At 36.5% G+C, this 20,198-nt stretch overlaps 1 protein-coding gene across 5 annotated transcripts in view; it reads left to right on the top strand.

Annotated features, from left to right (window-relative positions):
• Positions 1 to 20,198, top strand: part of AKAP7 (A-kinase anchoring protein 7) — a 127,208-nt gene that overhangs the window by 56,324 nt on the left and 50,686 nt on the right. For 3 of the 5 annotated variants that reach the window (XM_020287201.2, XM_020287202.2, XM_020287200.2), the window contains exon 7: positions 12,831 to 12,978. In XM_020287201.2, the coding sequence (XP_020142790.1) occupies positions 12,831 to 12,978 (148 nt within the window). The other 2 variants (XM_012736617.2, XM_076002941.1) reach the window with 2 other exon arrangements.

Below are 20,198 nucleotides of genomic sequence, written 5' to 3'. Positions count from 1 at the left end.
AAAATAGAATATATGGTTAAAAAAACTTAAATTTTATTCCAAAATTGTGTTGATACAGAGCTATGTAGCTTTTTTAATAAGTAGCTAATTTCTGACCCTGTCGAATAGTCACATAAAAGCAAACCAGCTAAAATTTGTATGGCAATTAAGATTTTCTCTGTCACTGGAAAGATTGGCCAACCTCACTGGCAAACCAGCTCTTGTTAATTATAACTAACTACATAATGAAAAGTGGTAAAGCTATATTTTTCTTGAGAGACTCACTTAGATGTGAGTGGGTAGTGAGGTTGCAATCTGAAACCATAACTAGTTTATATTGGTCTTATACTACTGTTCCTAATATGAGCTGATTTATTTTGACCATTCGTTAGAATCTTACTCTTTCAAGGAGGATACCTTAAAAATAGAATAATACTAATTAGTTGAATTACTGAATTGCTCAGTTATTTTTCAGTTGTTTACTATAGTAAATTAAAAGAAAAAAAAAAAAACGGTATTGGCTTCTTTGCCAGGACCGAACTTCACATCGTCTATGGTTGCATATCTAACAAAACTTGCTCATGTCACCTTAGCTGCTAGCTACCCTTGGCTACAGGCATTTCTACTGTAGGTGTAAAACCTACCTGATAGCAGTAATTTTAACTGTTGGCCAAGTCTGCGACACCACTTTGGAGACCCATCTTTAAGGCCTTGTACAACTGTATCTTTACACTGCCCTCACACTGATGGCCAAAGTATGAAACTATTACTTCTCTTCCTTCATTGGCTACTGCCTTCCCCACAACTGAATTTGGTTATAATAATTTGTTATGTAACTGACAATTTCAGGTTTGGTCTCCAGCACTCCTGTGGATCTGCATCACCCATTACCAGGGAGAATGTTCTATGTGACTCCTTCTGGTGGTCTTGCACCTTTAGCAGCAGTCCCTCCCTAGCTGTCCTCATTCTGTTTTTCATTACTTGGTCCCCTTGGATCCCACTTTCCTCCTCACTCTCTCACCCTGATTGCTTTGTGCTGCTGGACCTCCCACCCAAATATCTCTAGAACTTAGTTCAATGGAATTAAGTTGAGAGTGGCAGTGGTCTCCTGCGGATAAGCTGAATGAATAGGGAATTCACATCAAACATACTTCTCAACAGGTGGTAAGTTTCCATCACATGTATCTCTACTGGCAGAAGCCTAAAGTGTACAAAGTGGGGATGGGATGGACATGGAGGGGATGGCGTTGTTTGGCTTGTCTAGCTTCCCTGGGACCATGCGCACAATGATATCACCTACTGGATATAGCAAAAGGGGAATATGGCAGTGTATATAATGTTTTGTATTCTGTCATCTTGCTTTTTGTTAGCTTTTTCTTTTCCTATCCTTTTTTTTTTTTTTTTTTTTTTTTTTTTTTTTTTTTGAGATACAGTCTCGCTTTGTTGTCCAGGCTAGAGTGAGTGCCATGGCGTCAGCCTAGCTCACAGCAACCTCAGACTCTTGGGCTCAAGCGATCCTACTGCCTCAGCCCCCCGATTAGCTGGGACTACAGGCATGCGCCACCATGCCCGGCTGATTTTTTCTATGTATATTAGTTGGCCAATTAATTTCTTTCTATTTATAGTAGAGATGGGCTCTCGCTCTTGCTCAGGCTGGTTTTGAACTCCTGACCTTGAGCAATCCACCTGCCTCGGCCTCTGCTGCTTATTTTATTAGTCTAGAAGTACTTCTTGAAATTTTGAAAAGATGCTTAACTTTTAAAATCTCGAAAAGAAAAGGCTATGTGGCAATTACGGACTGGTCTGGTGCCTTTTTAAACTGTACTGTTAAAAGCAACATATAATCTAATATTCATAGGTATTGGCGGACTCTGAGTGCATTAGAAAACCTATGTAATTCCTGTAATTCTATACAGATGTTCCTTAATTTATGATGGGGTCACATTCTGAAAAACTCATCGTAAGTTGAAAATATCATATGTGGAAGATGCATTTAATACATCTAACTGCCTAGCCTAGCCTGCCTTAAATTGCCCAGAACACTTCCATTAGCCTACAGTTGGGCAAAAACATCTCACACAAAGCCTATTTTATAATAAAATGTTGAATATCTCATGTAGTTTATTGAATATGTCCCTGAAACTGAAAAATAGAATGGTTGCATTCGTACTCAAAGTACAGTTTCTAGTGAATTTGTATCACTTTGACACTATTGTAAAATCGAATAATTGTAAGCATTTTGCAATTAAATATTTGATTAAATTTGAAATGTGGACAAAAGAAAGTTTTCAGTTACATACATATTATATACAAAATTATTTTATATAGCAGTGTGTGTCCTATTTAAAAAGAAAGTCTTTGTATACAATTTCTTGCTCTACCTAGAGAGAAACACTCATTTTTAAGTTGGCTTAAAGGCCATACATGATTCCTGGGTCATATGTTTAATGACTATTCTATATCTAACTATTGCCTGTTTTTCTGCCAAACCCCCTGTTATCTATTGTGATATTCAGGGAACATTTCCAGCCAAATAGGGTGAAGAGGCTTGTATCATTGGTCACCTTTCTTCCTTGTTCCATTTCCTAATCTATGGGACAGTCACTGTAAATCTCAGTGCCATCATTTCTTCCCTATTCCTTCACCCAGTTCTTGTATCATAACATTCAGTTGTTGGAGCCCTTCCTCTGTTAGGTAGGGGCTTCTCTGTTCTAAGTCATGTGCAGGGAATACTCCTGGGTGGTTAGAAGAGTATTGAGTTAGGTGAAGTATAAGGTGTTCTATTGAGAATAATATTGGCAGTTTGAGGAGGAGGGAACGAAGAAGGAAGAATGTTGATAGGAGAGGAATCTCGGAAATTGGTTAATTCATAAGAAACTGGGAAAAGAAGAAAGTACTAGGAGCATAGGAGCAGGATGAGCTGGGAAAATGCTTTATGTCTTGTTTGAAATTATAAGGCTACACTTAGCGGTATCTATGGATGCATTTAAAATATTTTGCCTGTGTACAGTCCCTTCTGAACTGTCTAGGTATGGTATTTAACTCTCATTTGGATTGTATCTGAGGCTATGGTTAGGTCTGATGTTCTGTCTGTAGAAAACATAACCAATTGAGGTCAATGAGTCCCTACCTTTAACTTGTATAAAAGCAGAATGTATTCTACCATAATATATAAGTATTAATATGTTGCATATATAGGCCAGTGTTATTGGATAAGTTAAAATTTTTAGAATTTTTCTGTGAACTGATTTCTGAATGATTTTCTACAGAACAGCCTCACTCTCCTGTTTCCTTGCTGAGTCTTGAGAATTTTTTATACTAGTGGCTTGCTGGCATTAATTACTTGATGTTGGAAAATATCGATTAGAAGGAAAATCTATGTCATTGAAAGAGGAAAACAGATGAAATTGTAAGTGTATAGACCCTAGTTGGTGAGAAATCTGGGGTGGGGAATTTTTATGTTTTATCTTTAGAATATAGAAATAAATGGTTAAGTTGGTGAATTGAGAACATGCACCAAAGAGCAAAACATTGGGAAAACAGATGTGATAGGGAGGCGGCTGTAGCTTGTTTACATTTGAGTGACCAGAGATTGCTGAGCCAAGACCACAGCTGGAGTTTGGTGAAGGGGAGCTGAGAGCTCAGCTGAGATTGCACTGCCTGGGAGCCATGCTTGGATGCCTCACTGTGGACCCCCTTCTTTGTTTCATTATAAGGAGAAAAGCCACATGTACCTGTAACAATTATGTGGCCTCTCATGCTATACTTGAATAGGAATTGAGAAGGAAGAATTGAAGTTGGCTGAGTAGACAAAGAAGGAGCTTATATAGGAACAGACTGTGTTGTAACTAAAAGTGTTGCAGTGTTTCAGTACCATACTTGAGCTGGCAACCCCGAGGAGTTGTTGGGTGCCTGTGTCCTTTTACCTCTGTGGTTAACACGGCCTTAGTCCATGTAAATGAACCAGATGTTTGTGGATGGAAGCCATGTTTCCCCTTCTGTTCTTTTTGATGCCAGTATTACCACGTGGAAAGAAACTCCATGACCGGAAAGGAATACAGCATCTTCTCTTGGTGGGTGGCCTTTGTGAAGTGGCTTGTGCTGTTAGGGGTTGTGTAACCTTCCCTCTGTGACTGCTTGCCTTGTCACTTAAGGCCACCAAGCAGCATCTAGCACCTCTCAGAGTATTATGATAGGTAAAAGGAGGTGTCAGCAGTGGATTTAAAACCTGTAGCTCTAGCAGCTGTTTCTGCTTATTACTTGCTGGAAGATGTAATATTGTAAATGTTAGATAAAATGCTAGGGTAAAGAGTTTCTACTCTTCTTTCCCTAAAACCTCAAGATTAAACCAGGCAAGAATGCTAAGAGCAAGTTTATAATTAGAGGAATTAGGGAGATGCTTGCTTAAAAAAAAAACCCTGATGAAATATAGACACATTAGCATAAAGTGAAATGGAGAATTAAGAAATATTATACCTTCAAATAAATACCTGGTCTAGAAAACTCAGACAACCTCTGACAGTATTTTACTTGACTATTTGGATATTAGTCATATAAGAAGAGTTCTTTTAACAGGCTGGACTATTTAGATAATTTTTGGTGTATATAAAATGTGGAGTCCATGAATTCTTTCTCATCTCCTTTGTGAAATTAATTTACTATAGACACATACTTATCAGTTGGTTTATTAATATTAATGCAGCTTATTAAAGAAAGGTATTTTAGAATGCTAGAAATTCTCAAAGTAATTTTGACATTGGTTTGAGAAACATGGTAGTATATATAATTATATCTTAAGAATGATTAATATTTTTAGAGTTTTAATATTTTAAAGTAAATAGTGAAGAAAATGAGGAGTATTCTGTTTTTCTTTCCAAAGTATTGTTTCTCCACATACCCTGAATCTAAATCCAAGCTCTACCTTTTACTAGTTGTGCCCTTTGGTAAGTGACCTAATTTCTCTGTGATGTGGTATTCTTATTTAGGGGTAGTAATGTTATCGTGATTATTTAATGAATTAATTGTTGTGGCCTGCTTGCAGGACGGGGGATGACACACATAAAGACATAGACATAAAACATGGACACAAGAGAATTGGCTGCAGTCCCAGGAAAAAAAAAGCCTTCAGACACAAAGATGGTTCAAGACTGCAGTGCTTAAAGCACCAGTCGTTTTATTTTTATACTGTTTAATTGGGTAAGCGTCGCATAGCTATTTCCTCATGCCAGCTATTTTCCCAGTTACTTTCTGGTACGTGACTTCCCACGGGCCAACAGAACCTGTTCCTCCAGACCTAGCATAAGACATGCCCTTCAACGCTTGATACCATTTGCGGATAACAAGATGCCTGGCTTGGTTGCATAGCACAAGAGAAGATGATGTTCACATTCTCTCTTCTACTGTCTGGTACCACATGCGGATAACAGACAAACTCAGCTGGCTTGCAAAACCATAGGTCCTTGGCTGTCTGTAACGTCTGGTCCTCGTGCGGATAACAGACAACCTTGGCTCGCATGCGAAACCACAGGTCCTTGGCCATTTGCCCAGAGGAACAGTTCTCTCTGCTGGTCAAAAAGTCACGTCCTGCTCCCATTCTGCTGACTTTGGGTCTTGGCCAGTCTGACCCAGGGACGTCTCCTTCAGTTAATTAAAGTTCTTAGAGCAGTACCTGTCCATAGTGAATGCTATGTATTTTCTATTATTGTTATACGGATGATAGGAGGCATCAATTTTTTTAGATCGGTCCAAAATAATAAAGTGACGTTGTCTTTTCTATTTCTCGTCACTCCTCACTTTTCTAAACTTACTGGCAGGCACTAGGCAGGGTGTCAGGGCCTCAGCCAGGCAGGAAACAAGCACATTTGACCAGGGGACCAGAGCAGAGCCCAGCCATGTAGATTGGCCCAGAACAGCGGGAGGGAGAAGCTGGGAAGGCTGTGAGGCAGTTCTCTGTGCGGATCTAAAGTCACTGGATCTAAAGTCACCGCGCTATTCTGGAGCCCACTGGCTGGGGTGGTGAAGCTTCTCATCTCTTTCCATCCCTGTCAGGAACAGGCGTGGGTGGAACCGAGCCTGCTTGGAAGGGCCTCAGTTGTCCCAACTTAGAGGAACTGAGGGAAAGCTGCATCTGGCAAGGAGGACATCAAGTGTTCTGTCTTAGGACGATGAAAATGAAATAGTACAAATAATAGCAAAAAATGTAGTTATGTAAAGAGGTAAAGGGGTCATGAAGAATTTCAAGTCAGATTTGCCTCAGATAAGCCCTATGTCAAAAATACTATTTTTATCACTTTGAATCCCCAGTATATAAATTTTCATTAGGGGTAGTGGTCACTAAAAATGATTGCAATTTTTTAGCCAATTCACTAAAGAAATGTAACTTTTTCCACTTATGAAAATAAAGTGTTGTAAAACCTTTTTTCACACACATGAAAAAGCATTTAAAATAAATAGTAAGATATTATACTATTCCTCTTTAAGCAGCCTCAAATGAAAAGTCAGTTTGGCTCTTAATTAACATGATTAATTTTGGTTTCAAGTCATTGTCACAGGAAATGTAAATTTCTTTTATAGCTACTCCTATGACAGTAACAAACTATTGGAAAACATAGCAAAGATCCAGGAATGCCAAGCTTATGTATCAGTAGGACAAATAATTTCTTTGTCTGATGTGGGGCCTGCTTATAGTTTCATCATGGAAGTTGTGATTATTGTAACAACTAACAACAAGAAGTTATCTTCTATTACAAAAAAGGTCTCAACCTTCTTAATAAAATTACTGTTCCATTGCTCTGACCACAATAACTTTGTCATACAAATTAAAGATGAATAGTATGTGTTTTATCTTTCAGAACCTTAAATGAGTGATTTTTACTTTGTTAACTAACGTGAATTTTCATGTTTTGTGGCTCAGTCTGCTTCCTGCGTTGGAAATAGAGTCGGAGGCATAGTAATAAAAGTCTGAGCCCTCTTTGGTACACATTAAATTATGCATATCATTTAGCTAAATGTAAGTGTTATGGTGAGTACTTCCTGAGTAAATAATTTCTGTTAGTTATCCGATTCAGTCATCTGATGATTCTAAAAATACTTATGCTTTCAATGGCATTTGTTCTGGAGTTGGCCGTTTGGGTGCCAAGATACAACCAAGAATGAAATTCCTCAGTTTCATGGTACATTGTATCAAAGGTTATCAAGAGGCTTTGAACATCACTGATAATTTTCCCTACATTATGACTTAAACTAGGCGAAAGGGAAGTAAAACTTCAGTCATTTCCCATGATTAATTATGATAGTCTCAGAAATGTTTTTTCTGTTTGATCTTTCTTGCTACTAATTTATTGTTTCAAAGTCTGATGCCCTGTATTTAACTTTCTATTTTCTCTTTCAGTGTTGTGTTGCATAATTAATGTTGCTTATACTGGATATGATTATAAATGTGAAGCTCTTAAAAAATATGCCTTGTCCTTATTAGGGTTCAAGGCAAAAACAACCTTCACACAAAGTACTAGACCATCACAAAACATATTCAAAATTCCAGGATGTAACACCCTTAGCATGGTTTTGTTGACAATGTCCCACAATGTCCCAATATTGTTTCTCTACATTTGAAATAATCCCAACTCTGTTAACCTTTATAGGTCAAATTTTCCTGGCTTTAATCATTTTTGTGATATTCTTTGAGCTCTGCTAACATGTTATATACCTCCATTGATATTTAAGTGGTGGGGTGCCTTGGGGAGGATCTGGCCTATGAGAAAGGGAAGCAGAGAATAATTTGGGGGTCCAAAACCTAAAAATAATGCTGTGTCCCAGCTTTTTTAGCTTTAAAATATAATCTTGAAGGATGATGTCTCTGAGACTATTCTGGCAACCCAATGGATTCATTCAGAAAATAGGAGCCTTCTTAGCTTTATTCTAAGTGATATCCACTTTTGATATACTTATTTATTTTCTCAGAATGATAGTCTTTTCTTTCATTATGAAAGAAAAACACCACCTGCTGCAGCTGGTTGGTGAGATTAATTCATATATTGCTAGAAAAGAAATACATTGCCAAATAAAAATTTCTGCAGAGAACAAAGATCATGCTAATGTTGTAATATAAATCAGACAAAGCATATTCTTATCTATTTCTAGATTGTTTATTATTGAAGATTTTTCTGGTGAGGGAATATACTTTCAGTGCCTTCTAAAGGTCTCATGCCTTTTTGAACCGCAGCTCTTTCTATAAATTATGAGTTAAAGAATTAATTCCATTTCACTTGGTAGTAAAAAATTAACTCCTTAAGACTCATGTTGGAAGTCATCTGTGCAGAATTTTTGCAAAATAGTTGGTGCTTACCTTTTGCTAAAATTAAGTTAATTAGCCTTGCAGATTAGAGTAACTCATGTTTATTTTTTACTTAAAGTGACATTTTACAAAACTGAAGTAGAGATTATGGCTAGTCAATGCTGGCATTAATATCTTTAAAACTGATGGTTCTTCTATGTTATCACTAGTTTTCTGTCTGGTATAAAGTAAGGACTCATAACCCCCAAACATATACATACACACACAAATGAAAAAGCATTTAAAAGAAAAATAAGAATGATCAGTTTCCATTTACTCAAATCTTACTCTGACTGAAATTATTCCCTAAATTTCACTAATGATAATAATGACTATATATATGTATGTTTATAAATTATATATAATATCATTTACTACATTTCATAATTTTAAGGACTTTTATAAATTAACTTACTTAGTCTACAGAACACATTGAGGTAGAGGAAGTGAAGTGGAGCCACTTAGAGCACAGTGGCAGAGGCAGGATTTGAACTTGCACATCTGGCTACACCTTATCATTACACCCCACTGCCTCCCTCGTGGCATCCTATTCTCCAAATCAAAAGAAATCCAGTTGGTTTCATTCTTGTTGAACTCTGAATGAACAATGGTTGGTGTTGTCAACTATCCTCTTCTTGAGACTTTATCTTCCTTTGGGTCTGTGACAATTGTTTATTAAGTGATGCACCATGTCAAGCACTGTTTTAGGCCCTGGGGTATATCAGTGAATAAAATTCAGACAAAAATCCCTCCTTTTGTGGAGCTTACATCCTAATGAGGAGAGACAGATAATGACAATGAAAAATAAACATAATACATAATTTATATAATATTTTAGAACATGGTAAATGCTATGAAAAAATATGCATAAATATATATGTAAAGAGAAAAGGATATAGAGGATTTGGGGGTACCACTTGGAGTGGAATGCAAAATAAGTGGGTTGGTCAGGGGAGGCCCTACTAAGTGATATTTGAACAAGGAATTAAAGGAGATAAGGGATGAACCATGAGGATATTTGGGGGAACATTCCAGGAACAGGCAAAGGCAGTACAAAGACTTTGAGGTGGACTTGTGCATGTTCATGGGGTAGCAAGGAGGTCAGGGAGGTGGAGGCGGTGAAGATGGTAGGAGACAAGGTCCAGGAAGTACAGGAGTGGGCAGAATAGAACCTCATGTGGGGTGGCTCCGATAAAGATAGCAATGGAGTGGTGAGAATTGGATATATTTTGAAGCTAGAACCAACACAATTTGATTGCATGTGCAGCTAAGAAAAATGGAGGAATCAAGGATGACCTCAAGGCTTTTAGCTTGAGGAACTAGCATAGAGTTACTGCTGGCTGAGACAGGAAAGGCTGTGTGTAGAACAGTGGTGGGGGAAGACCAGGAGCACCAGTTTGAGACATAAACAAAAACATATATCCATCTTGAATTGATTTTTGTAAAAGGTGGGGATCCAGTTTCAATCTTCTGCATGTAGCTATTTGGTTTCCCAGCACCATTTATTGAAAAGAGATTCTTTTCCCCAGTATATTATATTTTTGTCTGTTTTGTCAAAGATTAGATTACCATATGCAGATGGTTTCATCTCTGGATTCTCAGTCCTGTTCCAAAGGTCTATGTCTCTGTTCTTGTGCCAATACAATGCTGTTTTAATTACTATAGCCTTGTAGTACAGCTTGAAGTCTGGTAGACTGATACCTCCCAGTTTGTTCTTTTTACTTAAGATTGCTTTGGCTATAATGAGGTCTTCTCTGGTTCCATACAAGGTGTAGAATTATTTTTTCTAGATCTGTAAAGAATGATGATGGTACTTTGATAGGGATTGCATTAATTCTGTGGATCACTTTAGGTAGTATGAACATTTTAACAATATTGATTCTACCAATCCATGAGCAAGGTAGATTTTTCCATCTGTTTCCATCTTCTACAATTTCTTTTCTTAGTGTTTTGTAGTTCTCCCTCATATAAGGCGTGAAATCTTAAGAATTCTAGAAGATATCTGGAAGACCCTTTCAGACATCAGTGTAGGCAAAGAATTTTTGAAGGAGACCCCGAAAGCTCTCACAGCAGAAACAAAAATAAATGAGATCTGATCAAATTAAAAAGCTTTTGCACAGTCAGGGAAACTATCATTAGAACGAATAGATAGCCTACAGAATGGGAGAAAATATTTGCTCTCCACACATCCAATAAAGGGCTAATGAGAATCTATCTAGAACTTTAAAAAAATCAACAAGAAAAAATCAACCCCATCAATAAATGGGAAAAGGAAATGAACAGAAACTTTTCAAAAGAAGACAGAATAATGGCCAGCAAGCAAAAAAATGCTCAACATCTCTAATCATTTGAGAAATGCAAATCAAAACCACAATGAGATATTACCTAACTCCAGTGAGATTAGCCTCTATCAAAAAATCCCAAAACAACAAATGCTGGCATGGATATGGAGAGACAGGAACACTCTTACACTGCTGGTGGGACTGCAAATTAGTATAGCTTCTGTGGAAAAGAATTTGGAGATACCTCAAAGAGCTAAAAATAGAAATAACATTCAAACCAGCAACAGCACTATTAGGCATCTACCCAAAAGAGCAAAAGACATTGTATAATAAAGACATCTGCACTCGAATGTTTATGGTAGCACAATTCACTATTGCAAGGATGTGGAAACAACTCAAATGCCCGTCAATTCATGAGTGGGTTATTAAAATTTAGTGTATATATATATATATATACAATGGAATTATTACTCAACTATAAGAAATGACAGTGATCTAGCAACTCTTATATTTTCCTGGATAGAGCTTCAGCCCATCTTCTGAAGTGAGGTATCGCAAGATCAGAAGAATAGGCTTCACCTGTACTTGCCATCAAATTGGCACTGACTGACACTAAGGTGCTCACACGGTAGTAATATTCTCTAAGGATTAAGGGGTTGGGTAGTAAACTAACAACTAATGGATGTGGTGAACATTGTAGAGGGGAAGGGCATGCCTCTAATCTTCGATTGGGTGAGGCAGAGATATAAAATGTAACCAAAATGTTTGTACCCTCATAATACCCTGAAATAAAAATTAAAAAATGGTATATCAACAAAATCATGTTTAATATAACATTGAAAATTAAGAGCACCCTAAATGTTCAACAATAAAGAATTGGAAGAATTATGATACTTCCATACAATGGAATACTACTGAGATAAAAATATTTTGTACATCTGTATATTACTTTCTTGGCATGGCATATTTACTGACAAAATAGTTATCTAATAGTACTCAGGGCACAACACATTCCTATAAAAAGGGAAATATGTATTTGCATGGAGAAATAAAACATATATAAAAATTGGAGTAGTGGCATAGCAGTTTGGGTTGATTTAATTTTTTGTTTTTATATCACCATCAAAAAGTTTCCTGTAATATGTTTTTGTCAGTAAAAACAGAAATATGCATTCTGTTTACCTTCATCTTATGGACTGTGTTTTGAGACTATGGGGCTGAGTTGCATGACCATTGTGTAGTATAGGGGAGGCAGAAATATTCTTTCCTATGTTTTGGGAAACTACAGAGGTACCAAGGGCATCCCACTGTAATTTTTCAACAACCAGCTGTTCCTGCTAAGAAAGTGCTCTGCCAATAAGGATGGACAGATAGGAACTTGGAAGACCCACTGACTTCCTGACTCCAATTCAAATTACCTTTGTCTTTCAGATGATTGTCACATAAGAAGTTTATAAATTGCATCCATCTTATTAGAATATTTTTCCCACTACAAAATGTTAAGATCAACATTACTTTAAAAAAATTCATTCATTTCTCCAATTGTTGTTGGGCATGACTACTTTTTTTCTTGCTTTCAAATTTCAGCTCAATATACTTTATTATTTCTGAGGCTATATGAAGTCCTGAATGCTGCGCCAAATTTAAACTCAACACTCTTTAAACTCAACACTCTTTACTCTTTATGGTTTTTTACATATAATTAATCCTAGGCAGGGAGACTTTAAAAACAACTTTTTTTTTTTTTTTTTTTTTTTTTGAGACAGAGTCTCGCTTTGTTGCCCAGGCTAGAGTGAGTGCCGTGGCGTCAGCCTAGCTCACAGCAACCTCAATCTCCGGGGCTCAGCGATCCTACTGCCTCAGCCTCCCGAGTAGCTGGGACTACAGGCATGCGCCACCATGCCCGGCTAATTTTTTATATATATATCAATTGGCCAATTAATTTCTTTCTATTTATAGTAGAGATGGGGTCTCGCTCTTGCTCAGGCTGGTTTTGAACTCCTGACCTTGAGCAATCCGCCCGCCTCGGCCTCCCAAGAGCTAGGATTACAGGCGTGAGCCACCGCGCCCGGCCTAAAAACAACTTTACAACATTTTTGTAGTATCTATTTTCAAGTGACAGTAGGCAGTACTTCATACCAAAATGTAATATCAGTTTCTAAGAAAGTGATATAAATATGAACTGGCTGCCTGGGTGAAATGATTGATTGATGTGATTTTTATTTTGTCATTTCAAGGGAGTGAAAAAAATAGACCCTGAATTATATGAAAAATTTATCAGTCACAGATTTGGAGAAGAAACATTGTATCGCATAGATCTTTGCTCCATGGTGAAGAAAAAACAAAGTAATGGTTATTATCACTGTGAGTCTTCAATTGTGATTGGTGAGTGTCATTTAAAAAATTATTATCTTTATTTTTTATTTCTTTAGCATCACTTTATTTTGGCAAATATTTAGGCTTAGTTGTATATGTTTTTCTCAGTGACATATTTTCCTAAATACTATGTTTTGACAATACTACATTGAAAATTTTATAGAGCATTTTTAGTATTTATATTTATCAGTCAAGATTTTACTACCTATAGTTTTTATACTTCTGTGCTTTAATTATAATTATATTGAAGTCTTGAAATGTTTATTCAAAATTAGTTTTGGTTATTTTATTACATGAACATGAAGAAAGCATTTTTTCCAGTGAAGGCCTAAATGACCGCCATTTTCATGTTTGCTACTTTAAATTAGGAATAGAATGACCTAGGCCAGAAAGTTTTACTCTGAGAAGAGAAAATGTTGTTGGCCTGCAAAATCGAAAAATTCAGTTTCTTCCCTAAGGAAAATTCATTTTGAGGGAAGTAAAGATTCATGCCTAAATTCTTCTGTCAGATGTCAAGAGATGAAACAGATTGTTGCCAGGTGGAAAGTGTGTATACTAAAGGAAGATCTTTTAACCAGAATAGGGCTGTTTCCCTCTTTTTGCAATGTGAATGTATTTCAAAGGAGCCTGCGCTGTTGTGATTCAAATTTATAATTTTAAACCAGACACTCTTCTTATAAAATTGTGAACTTCAAGACAACCTGATTTATATCTGTTTAAAGTAACATGAAAATACTCAAAGAAGATATATACAGGCATACCTTGTTTTATTGCACTTTGTTTTATTACATTCTGCAGATATTGTGTTTTTTTTACAAATTGAAGATTTGTAGCAACCCTGTATCAAGTAAGTCTATTGGTGCCATTTTTCCAACAGCTTGTGCTCACTTTGTATTAATTACATTTTGACAATTTTCATGATATTTCAAATTTCATTATGATTATGTCTGTTATGATGATCTGTGATCAGTGATCTTTGATGTTACTGTTCTGTTTTGGAGTGCCATGAACCACACCCATATAAGACAGTGAACTTAATTGATAAATGTGTATTCTGACTGTTCCACCAACCAGCCCTACAATGGCCTCTAACTGTTCAAGTGAAAGAAGAAATTGTGTGTCTCTTACCTTAAATCAAAAGCTAAAAATGATTCAGCTTAGTGAGGAAGGCATGTCAAAAGCCAAGATGGGCCAAAAGCTAGGCCTCTTGAGCCAAATTGTTAGCCAAGTTGTAAATGCCAAAGAAGAGAAATTAAAAGTGTTATTCCAGTAAATACACAAATGATAAGAAAATGAAGCAGACTTATCATTGATATGAAGAGACTTTTAGTGGTCTGGATAGAAGATTAAATCTGCGACAACATTCCCTTAAACCAAAGCCTACTCCAGAGCAAGATCCTAACTCTCTTCAATTCTATGAAGGCTGAGAGGTAAGGAAGCTGCAGAAGAAATGTTGGACGCTAACAGAAGCTGGTTTATGAGGTTTAAGGAAGGAAGCTGTCTCCGTAACATAAAAGTGCAAGGTAAAGCAGCAAATGCTGATGTATTAATAGAAGCTACAGCAAGTTATCCAGAAGATCTAGCTAAGATAATTGATGAAGGTGACAACACTAAACAGTAGGTTTTCAAAAAAGAGTAAACAGCCTCCTATTGGAAGAAAATGCCATCTAGGATATTCATAGGTAGAGAGGAGAAGTCAATGCCTGGCTTCAAAGCTTCAAAGGACAGGCTGACTCTCTCGTTAGGGGCTAATGCATCTGGTGACTTTAAACCAAAGCCAGTGCTCATTTATCATTATGAAAATCCTAGATAATGAAAATCCTTAATAATTATGCTAAATGTACTCTGTCTCTATAAACGGAACAAAGCCTGGATGACAGCACATCTGTTGACAGCATGGTTTATTGAATAGTTTAATCCCACTGTTGAGTCCTACTGCTCAGAAAAAAAGATAGCTCTCAAAATATTTATGTTCATTGACAATGCACCTGGTCACCAAAGAGCTCTGATGGAGATGTATATGAAGCTTAATGTTTTCATGCCTGCGAACACATTCTGCAGCCCAGGGATTGAGTAAGTTCAGTTTTCAAGCCTTACTATTTAAGAAATATATTTTGCAAGGCTATATCTGCCATAGATAGCAATTCCTTTGATGGATCTGAGCAAACTGAATGGAAAATCTTCTGGAAAAGATTCACTGTTCTAGATGCCATTAAGAACATTTGTGATTCATGGGAAGAGGTCAAAATAGCAACATTAATAGGAGTTTGAAAGAAGTCGATTCTAATCCTTGTGGATAACTTTAAAGGGTTCAAGACTTCAGTGGAGGAAGTAACTGCAGATGTGGTAGAAATAGCAAGAGAACTGGAATTAGAAATGGAGCCTGAAGATGTGACTGAATTGCTATAATCTCATGATAAAACTTAAGTGGTTTCTTAAGATAAAATCTACTCCTAGTGAAGACGATGTGAACATTGTTGAAACGACAATAGATTTAGATACTACATAAACTTAGTTGGTAAAGCAGTGGCTTTGAAAGGGTTTGAGAGGATTGACTCCAGTTTTGAAATAAGTTATTCTGTGGGTTAAATGCTGATTATCAAACAGCATCACATAACACAGTGAAATCATTTGTGAAATGAGAGTCAACTGAAAGCAAGAGTCAATAAAGTAGCAAACTTTATTGTTGTCTTATTTTAAGAAATTGCTATAGCCACCTGAACCTTCTCCAAGCACCACCCTGATTAGTCAGTCAGCAGTCATCAACATTGAGACAAGACCCCCCAGCAAAAAGATTAATTCAGATGATTGTTAGCATTTTTAGCAATAAAGAGTTTTTAATTAATGCATGTACACTGTTTTCTTAGACATAATGTTATTGCACACTTAATAAACTGCAGTATAGTGAAACATAGCTTTTATATGCACTGGGAAACCAGAAGATTTGTGTAACTTGCTTTATATTGCAATGTTTGCTTCCTTGTGGTAGTTTGGAACTGAACTCGCAATATTTCTGAGGTGTGCCTGTATATGTATTTAGTATCTAAATATTTCAAGGTCTTTACCAATGTAATTTCTCTGGATATATATATCCTGTAAGAATCTAATACTGAAGTTTATTAAGGCATTTAAAACATGTTCAAGAGTCACAACTTTATTTCCTAATCTTCAGAGAAGTCGTCATTCTACCTTCCAAAGATCTTAGCTATCTTAAATAGAAGATATTCAGTGTGTCATTTGAATTTTATATTCTGAAACATTTCAAGTCTGTTTTGAGGAGGATTTTCATGTTGTCAGAATCTCTATAAGAGACCTGTCTTCCATCCAAGTTTTAAGGAGGACCAAACATTTCTATTTAGGTTTATTGTAAAGGGAAAATTTAGATACTTCTTGTACAGTACAGATTTTGGCCAGATTTCTCTTATCTTTTCTGTAATTACTTTAAGGCCAGCCTTGAAAGGAAATGAAGCATGTTACTGCCTCTCCTATTCCCATTAGAAAACAATGAGGAATATGTAGATTTCACTGAAGATATTGTGGGACTGACATTTTACAGCTTATAGCTACCATTAGACAGTTCTGTTCAGCTCACCCCACGTCACTGTCCTAGCCACTAAGATTTCCTCTTTCGTTGCTCTTTTTCACCTTGGTCTTTAAATTTCCTTTTAGTTGAGGTAATTTCTCTGTATCTTTCTTTCAGGCCTCTTTTTCTCTTTTCTGATTAAGATTTTGCTTTTTTCACACTTTGCCAGTCTTATATTCCCATGCCAATCATTTAACATTATTTTAGAAAATGCATTTTGCCTATTATGAATATTTTTTGTCACAGTTGGCAATACCAATATGAACTTTAAAGTCATATTTGCATCTAAAATGATAATTTATGTTATAGCTAACCAAGTTTTATATACATCAGAGTTCTTTTATTTACTTATGGATAATCATCAATTTTCTCACTCTTACCTGAGTTTTATAATAGAATATTTGTCAGGATGTGGGATACTTTGTTTCATTTCTTAATTTAATTCAGATTTAATTGCCTTCTGTTGGTTTGGTTCTCTTGATTTTAACTCAAATGTAGTGTCTGTTTCTTGAGCCTTTAAGTATTTTATATTTTATGCATTAATAGAATAGGACAGAATTCAGATCTTAAGATATTTTATATTCAGAATTCTGCGGTAAAAGTTGGGCTTCATGGACTTTGGGAACTTCCTGAGGTTGTTTATAAAATTCTGTAGGGACATATATGAATTTTTGTGGGAAGGAATTTAGCTTTCAACAAATTTGTATATTTCCTGTCTCCTAATTTGGTAATGGCACGTTCTTGGAGAATGCTGGATTCCAAGTCACAGATTTTCTTTTCAGCCATCTCTATTATACCATTTATGGCATCTTTTTTTAAAAAAATATCAATGACTATACGCTGCATTTTCAAGATTTCCAATTGATTCTTTTTTAATAGTTTCTTGTTCTATTCTTTGCTTCATCAATACTATTTCTTCTTTTATGTCTTTGAAGATTTTAATTTAGTTAATTTTTAAAGTTCTTATCACATTTTTAAAAATCTGAGTTCCTTGAGTATGAATTCTTATATTTGGACTTTTGTAGCACTAAATTTCCTCTTGTGCAGTCAGTTTCCTTTTGTGCTTTTTAAGTGTTTTTCAGAGGTCAACTTATTGTTCATGTTTCCCATTCAGAACCCCACATGGGTTTTGCAGTTGTCTCAGCCCTGGTCCCACAGGGTACATTGCTTTGAACTGCATCGGGAACTGGCAAGTGCAAATCCTCCTCCTCCATAAGGAGTTGGAGCTAATTCTTGATTCTCTTACCAATTGGTAGTGAGTTGGTAGTAAAGGTATTAGCCTTTTGTTGCCATATTGGCTTCAGATGTTTTCCAGGTTTCATTTTGCCTTTAATTTTAGACAAGGAATTTTTTATGTTAAATGTTAAGTTTTATTAGATAAAAATTTATCCTGTGATCTCTTCAATTACTATTATGATTAGAGTTCTCTCCAAACCAAAGATTTGATACTCATTTATATTCTAGTTTTTTTTTTTTTTTTTTTGCATTTAGACTCTTAATCTACTTGACATGGTGGTTATTGTAGGTACTCACAGAGGATAAACACAGAAATCCCATTCCATTTTAATCCATTTTTAATAGGTGTGAAATGGGGATTTAGTTTTAGAATTAAGGATATTTTTTATATTCCACCAATCTCTTATTGTGTATATCAGAGATCACAAATTAGTAGCCCTGCATGTACTTGATGGGCACAGGCATTTTTTTGTGCTGGTTTTTAATAATTTGAATTACTTGTCAATACTGGAGTGATTTTGTATTAAAAATCTGGATCTCTGCCTTCTTCTGAATAATTAGAAAAATGTGGCCACACTGATCCCACATTCTTGCATGGCACTACAATTTCCTGGATGGAGTAATAGGCATAGTGACCTCTAACATTGTTGCCTTTTATCATCCCCCTTACCTCTGATTTTCTTCTTGTAAAAATCTGCCTAGCTCATTCACATTACCTACTTGGCTCCTGAGAGCATCTGAGTTTGTACTTCCTGCCAGCTGTTGCTATTCCTTGTGCCTTCCTTTACATTTCCATGGTGAACATTTTCCTCTTCATCTTCTGCCATTGTCTGCCTTTATAGGGAGTGTTAGGGGAATTCAGTAGGATATGGAGCCAACATTCATATTTTCAGATATAAGAAAAGGTACAACATTTTAGTGGTCTCAAAGCTTTGGGTGATACTATGCGTACTTATCATTGGGCTACAACTCCTTGCAAACCTAACTGTACTAATCAGCTAAAATTCAAATCCAAAAAAAAAAAAATATTGAAAACTGCAGTTCTTTCTGGGGAAAACCAGGAATGAAATATGGTTCAGATATCCTAGGATTACGAAACCTGTTCTCTGTGAGCTACTTACCGGAGTTGGGTGAATTAATTTTTCTCAGGCAGCTATGTTCCATTTATATTTCCCTTGGGAAGGTAATTGACTAAATGACACCCTTTGTAAGATTGATGAGCAATTTAGTGCTTGCAAAAACTAGTTTACTTTCAGCTGTCAGACATATCTTTTATGAGGCAGTGGGGAATTTGGAAAGGTCTAGAAGTTTTGTTGTATTTTTTAAAATTTTTTTGTAGGCCAGTGTATTTGTTTATAACCTCTGCAAGCAGAGGTGGAAACAGAATGCTTTTTTGGGGAATGCCAACTGTTTTGTGTTTTTTTTTTTCTTAATGATTATTCAACATTAATTTGATGAATGGTATTGAACATGTACAATGTGCCTACTCTTCTCTTAGGTTTCATGAGATGCAGAGAAGTATAAGACATAGCCCTTAAAAGTGATACAGAGTTGCTGGACAGCTAAGAGTACCTCTTAGAAATGGAGAGAGAAGGAACAGCTGAATAGGGCTTGCCCATAGCAATAATGGGCTTTGATAGGGCACAGTGGAAGAAGCTTCTAAAGTTACCGTCTAGGAGAGTGTGGGGATAGGGTGTAGCAGAATTCAGCTGAATGGGGATGAGATTGAGGATCAGAGAGATGGATAGCAGAGAAGGAGACTTTCTAGAGCAATAAATATGATTTACCATGGGAAAGAAGCGATGGATTGGGAGGCAGGGTGGAGGCACTAACAGTGGTAGGAGATACCTTGATTGACCTACAGTTTGGTTAGGTAAAGCAGCTACAGTGGGAAGTTGCGAGGTTTGTGTGTATAAGGAGTTGGTGAGGGGATGGACATAGTTACACATACTGAGGCAGTGAACATATAATAAGGGAGACTGAGTAGATGGATGTGGGGGACAAAAGGTAAAGTTTGATATTCAGCATGACACAGGACTGGAGCCTAAAGATAACACCCTCAGTTAATTCCAGACTATAGCACGAGAGGCAATGAGGTGGTTAGGGTTGGGCCAACCGTAGGCCCAAGTAGTAGCAAATAGGTCTGCACAGACTTGGTGATAGAATAGGAAAGGGTCAAAGTCAGGTCAGTCAGAGTCACCATTGCTAGAGTTTATTCAATCTGTGTCCAAAGCCAAATAGGTCAGACCAACAGGATACTAGACGTAGGCTTTACGGCTGAAATGTTAAGGAGAATTCTGAGTAAGTTGGGTGAACAAATTTATTTCCTTCAGTGGTCCCTGTTTTTTGAGACTCACCCTCAAGACATCCAGACAACTTAGATTAATCCTGTTAGTCTTAAAGACTTGTC

The sequence above is a fragment of the Microcebus murinus genome, chromosome 5 (genome assembly GCF_040939455.1).
Source record: "Microcebus murinus isolate Inina chromosome 5, M.murinus_Inina_mat1.0, whole genome shotgun sequence".
NCBI classification, from domain to species: domain Eukaryota; kingdom Metazoa; phylum Chordata; class Mammalia; order Primates; family Cheirogaleidae; genus Microcebus; species Microcebus murinus.
This window is presented reverse-complemented; position numbering and strand designations above follow the sequence as displayed.